The 6,000-nt window shown below is 30.8% G+C and overlaps 1 protein-coding gene across 1 annotated transcript in view; it reads right to left on the bottom strand.

The window, feature by feature from the left end:
* Positions 1-218: 218 nt before the first annotated feature.
* The window catches only part of LOC129911238 (protein lozenge), a 43,482-nt gene continuing 37,700 nt past the window's right edge, over positions 219-6,000 (bottom strand). Inside the window, exon 5 of the mRNA XM_055988968.1 lies at positions 219-1,143. Coding sequence (XP_055844943.1) covers positions 344-1,143 — 800 coding nt within the window. The 3' untranslated portion in view covers positions 219-343. The remainder of the gene's footprint in view (positions 1,144-6,000) is intronic.

Below are 6,000 nucleotides of genomic sequence, written 5' to 3'. Positions count from 1 at the left end.
ATTTATAAATTTTAAGTAAATTGATTGAATATTTATGTATAAATTATATGAAAACTATTTACACTTTTATCTTAAAAAAAAACAAAATTTTCGCTTCTATTCACATACAATTTAATGAAATATTCAAATAAAAAAATAAAATTCAACTAAAATATTTATATAGTTTTTTTTTTTTGTTTTTAATTTTATTTAATGTTAAACATTTAAATAATCTCTCCTAGCTACCTACTTAAAAACTAAATTCTTATCATTATAAACTTATTACACTTTATAAACACTCTTCAAACAACAACAAAAAATTTAGATTCTAATTCAGTTCGATTTCAAAATAATTGACTGACGGTCAGTAAGGTCGCCACACACTGCCCGGATCCACAACATCCTCATCGGTTCGATGGTCTTGTGGAACTTCAGTCTCCTGTTGTACTTGTACGTGTTGCGGGTGTTGTTGTTGTGTTTCAGTTCCTCCTTCATTGCTCATCATCGCCGATTCATGATCTGATGTTCCAATTCCAATTTCAATCCCCGATCGACTACCACCAATTGAACTTATAGTTAGGGAGTTTTCAGGACCAAGGTATTGCTCAAGCTTATCGGTGCCATGCAGGTGTAGGTGGATTTGGTTTTGGTTGACAGTTGAGTAGAGCTGAGGATAGAGAACCATAGTTGGGGCTGTATGTCCAGGATACTGAGCTTGTGCCGCACAGCTTCCATATTGGTAGTTATTGTAGCCATTGGACCAATTGTTGTACGATGGATACGACGGATTGAGAGAATCAATTTCAGGCTTTGTGGATCCATAGGTTGGGCTACAGATTGGTGGTTGGGTGTGAGACATAATTCCACTTGTCGCTGCAGTTGGAGCGATTCCCGTGTGGTGGTATTCGGAGCCGGCACAAAAGGGTTGCATGTCTGTCAACACAGTTGGCAGATGGAAATTACCATGATGATCTGGGGCTGGCGGTGGAGGTGGTGGCCCTGGCGGAGGATTACCTGCTGTGTGACTATCATATCCATACGCTGCCGCTGCACTTGATGCATTCGTTTGCAGTTGCTGGTATGTATGATACGAACCAATACCCGGCGTCGTTGTTGTGCTCGGCGTGTAGCCCGTCCAGTCGGCAGCACCCATCAAGTTATTTTCTGCAAAGACAGAAAAATTGAAAAATATTTATTAATTCAAACGTATAATTTTGTACAAGGCGAAGAAAAGTGTAGAAGGGTGTAGAGTAGACTGTTATTGGCTTGGACTTTAATAGAGCTATTAACAGTGGGTATTTCTCATTAGGGGTATAATTAATGGGATTGTCATCGAACGATGACAAGTCCCTTGCAATTTACCAAACGTCAATTGAGGGCAAATTAATGGCAATCGCACGACAGTAAATGTAAAGAGTTGTTTTTGTTTTTGTCTTCTAGAAAGACCAACAAGAAATAGAGTCATTATCTATTATTTCTAGCAAAATAGGTTGTAAGTTGTATTTTGTGTATATTTTGAATTAGGGTGACTGGCAAAAGGTAGCGACAAATTGAAATATCACCAGACAAATTTAATATTTAAAATTATCTTAGGGTGAAGTAATAACTTGAAGTATTGATTTCGAATATGTACGTAAAACGAAAGGTATTTGAAATTGATAGAGTCTTGATTTATTTGTAAAATTTTTGTTCGATTTATTATTATTACATAAATAAATTACAAGCAGTCAGGTTTCAAATAATAAAAATATTGTTTTGAGCAAAATGGAAAGTATTTAAAGATGGTTCTGTTTATCTGTTAGTAACGAATTACTTAAGACAAGTAAAGGGATGGGATTTATGGAGAATCCTGATATATCTGATAGTCAACCTACAACAAACTAAATCATTTTTGAGCAATAGAGTACAAACTTTTGGTGACATTCTCTTCTACCTTAAAAATGTCGGTTGACAACTTCAAAAATAACGGGCAAATACTCGGCAACCCTTCGAAAATGCTAAAAAAAGCAGAAAAACTATTTTTTCAACAAAAATGTATGATATTTAATAGAGTTAAAGTCCAAAAGATAACATATGGTATCACACATTTTGGTGGAAAAAATTATATTTTTAGTGTTTCTTAGCATTTGCATAGGGTTGCCGAGTACGTGCCCCCATTTTTGTGAGCTAAAGTTTGATGAAGAAGGTATAGTTTAGCCATTAAGTGCATACAAAATTGTACTCTGTTGTTTAAACAAGATTTTTTAAGTTCTTTTTTTTGTTAATTTTAATATGGTTGCCATATTTGTAAATCCTTATTAGACTGTTCAAGGTAATACCGAAAATATTTTAGGAAATGACCAAAAAAAAATTCTGTAAAAGTTTCAGCCCTTAATATTACTATTAAGTACCGCTGCGTCGCAAATTTTTATTTCCCATAGGTATGATTTACATGGGAAAGATTGTGTTTTTGAGTTTGGAAATTTATAACTTTTTGATGGTTCACCAAAAAGGCTAAATTTAATCATTTTCTTGTATAAAATTATAAAATTGAAAGCTCTACAAAACTGCTTTTATAAAATTTTTAAAAAAACAGACGCGAAAAATTGATGAAAATAATTTTTAGTTGAAAAAATGAATAATTCTAATTTATTGAAAAATTCTAATATGATAGTATTAGGAGTTTGAGAGTTAAATAAAAAGATCTGTGAAACCAAAAACCAACATAGAATACAAATATTGGAAAAGTTTGAAAAATTTTTCGTCAAAAAATTGGCAAAAAAATGAAGAGAAAATTACATTTAATATTTGAAAGTTGAATAACTTCGAAACGGGTCAGTTTATCATTTCCTACAATATTTTCGGTATTACTTTGAACATTATATTATATTATTAATTTTTTTTTTAACTATTTAGGCTTTGTTTGGCATTTCCAAAATGTTCTTATTTGATCATACTACAAAGATATGATAGTATTAGTTATATGCCTGTCATTCTTTTAAAATAGGGTTTAGGCAGGGTTCCCATATTATAAGTGGTAGCCCTTTTTTTTGTTTTTACTGTCTCTATCAACTTAACTTTCATTTGACACCGTCCCTCCGACTATTGCATATCCTTACCCTGTTTTACATTTTGTATATCTATAACTTTTTTCCCACAGCGAATTGAAGCTTGTCGCCAAATAGCAATTAATCTAGGCAAAAATATCTTTTCTGTGACATATCGTCGGTGAAACCAGAAAAGTGTGTAACTCCAAATTTTCTGAAAATTAGATTTGAATGCCATCTGTTAGACAAACCTAATATCTACCGTTTCTTAAACTCAGAATCCCCTTAAAGTTCATAGTTTTTATTTTATTAGCAAATTAGAAAATGAAAACTCATACAAATGCCTTCAAACCGTTTTTTTTTGCTCTCCTATAAAATTTGCTAAAATGGAGTTACACACTTTTCTGGTTTCACCGACGATATGACTTATCGTTTTTGGTCTGAGGGCCAACTCCCATACATAAATTATATCATTGCCCTTTATTACTGAAAATCCGTTTAATTTTCGTCATTATTTAAATCTATACCAAGGTTCTCAAAAATAAGTGGATATCTCGGAAGAAAGAACTAAAGCTACGGTTTTTAATACTTATGTAGGTATATGGAACTAAGCCTCAATTTTTTTTTATAATGTTTTGTCTTTTCTTGCACGGATAAGCCAAACACAAACCCAGGAATCCTGGGTTAGGATGGATCCTAATCTCTATAATTAAATAATCGGTTTGCCTTAAAGAAATATTTTGTTCTTTTCCTTAAGATACAAGACATCTTTAAAACATTTCAAACAAAAATTTCTTTTTTTTTTAAGACTAGTAGGTATCTTCTTGGAAAAACATTTACTCTTTAATTTTAGCATATTGTTCAAAGAATTTTCTTAATTAATTTTTCAAAGACACACAACTTTGACAACCCTTATAGATTCCAAAAATAACATCGTGCGAATATAGAACTAATTAGTTAAAATAATGAAAACATTCTCTTACAGCGAAAAGGTATAATTAATCAAAATATGTTGCGAAAGAGTTTTTGAAGATAGAAATGACTTTGTTGAAATCGCGTACCTACATTAGAAAATACTTCGATTTATTATAAAATAAAATATTTTCTTAAGAACTAAGAAAACAGCTTGTCGCCAAATAATATAGGGCATGGTAAGGGCATTTCTTTCAACCCTTTAAACACACATGAAAAGGTGTATCGTTTATTTTGAATCTTTTTATGTTTTGTTTTTTAATTAGACTTCTAAAATATGAAACATGATGAAGTGTCAATGTAAGGCTTAACCAGATGACATGTGTTTGACACCATATAGGTTAAAATTTTAATTAGTTTTATATTCGTATGTGAACATTTTCTCAAAATATGTCTATAGAAGGATTAATAATTATATTTGCTTTATGAGGAGGGAAATAAGTTTGTGCTAATCTGCCAAAAATTAAAAATAAGTTTTTTGGAAATTAGAATTTTTATGCCCCTGATTTGAAATTGTATCTTAGAAATCTTAAATCAGAGGTCCTAACAACTTTAATATTTTATTTCTGGCAATTTCTTTTTGAATTAAATTAAAATTTAAAAAAATATTTTTCTTAAAAGTAATCAGCATCCCGTTGATTTAAGGAAGGTCTTATTTTGATTTCTTTGTGATGACAGTTTTTGGGGGGCTCACGCCCAGTCCAGGGTTTGTTGCCCATTTGAATAACTTGTAAAAAGTGGTAAGCATGGGGTATATTACTGTCTGCATCACTCTGGATCCCTCTGTTTCTATTAATTCGTTGATTTCTACGTTCCATAAAAATAGTCATAGGATACAGCTTTTACTTTCAAATTAAGACGCAGGAGGGATTTCTGAACGATTTATTGAACAAATTGTAAGCATGCCAAAACTATTTTTTTCAAAAACATTTTCAATGTATTGCAGTTTTCACAAAAAAACATTCTATCGATTTTGATTTAACTTTGAGGTGCTAAAGTAAAAGTATGAAAATTTGTGATAATAGAATCAAATTATAGCGTTGTTATTACAATGTATATATTGTATATAACCATCATTTTAACATATTGGAACACTTAATATTTTACATAGAAACATTTATATGAGCCTTCTTAGACTTATAAAAGCATTGAAAACTTTAAGAGCATTGTTCTCTCTGTTCACTTGATCGCTTTATGTTAATCATTGTCGGTATGCGAAAAAAGAAAACACAGCAAATTGGATTGGGTTTGATTTTTGCAAGACTTACACTGAGGACGCTACATTGAAATTTGCAGAGCAATCGCAATTCGCAACTGTTCTCTGCTCAGTGAAATAGCAGAGTGATTGAGAGCAGCTATTGCAAAAGCAGGCTCATTTCTAGTTCTGGCTTCACAGAGTTAAGGATTCAAGGTTATTTAAAATAAAATGCACGACTGGGTCGCACGAATTTGCTCTTAGAGTTAAAGTTGCTTAAATTTTAAAGACTTTTTATAAAGAAATTTGGAAAATAAATAAAATTCGTTTTTTAAAAAAATAAAATAAAATCTGAAATCAAATTGCCCTCCAAAACAAGTATGCAGTTTTGATTGATATATTAACATGCATTTTTAGAAAAAAAATTTTCAAAATCGTTAGAGCCGTTTTTTAAAAAAAACAAATTTTTTATAAATAATTAATTTTTTGGAAAAAATGTTTTAAAATAAAATTGGTATGCCATTTTGTAGAAATCACTAATCGACATCAATGTCCCGTTTTCGAAAATTTGATTTTTCAAAAAAAAAATTTCAAAATTTTTTTAAAAATCCAAAAATTATTTTTTTGTAAATATGTTTTATGGTTTATATTTAAATTGTATAAATGCTTTGAATTGTATAAATTGTATGAAGCTTTTAAGAAAATTGATGTGAGGTTTAAAAAAAAAAAAAGAGATAGGGTAACTTCGGGCATTATGGCGCACCATTCAACTACCATACTTCCAATACTCGTATTTAAATAAAACCAATGCAGAAACTTTGGTCTTCG

The sequence above is a fragment of the Episyrphus balteatus genome, chromosome 2, assembly GCF_945859705.1.
Source record: "Episyrphus balteatus chromosome 2, idEpiBalt1.1, whole genome shotgun sequence".
Lineage (NCBI taxonomy): Eukaryota > Metazoa > Arthropoda > Insecta > Diptera > Syrphidae > Episyrphus > Episyrphus balteatus.
Note: the sequence above shows the minus strand (reverse complement) of the source record. Positions and strands in the feature narration are given on the sequence as shown.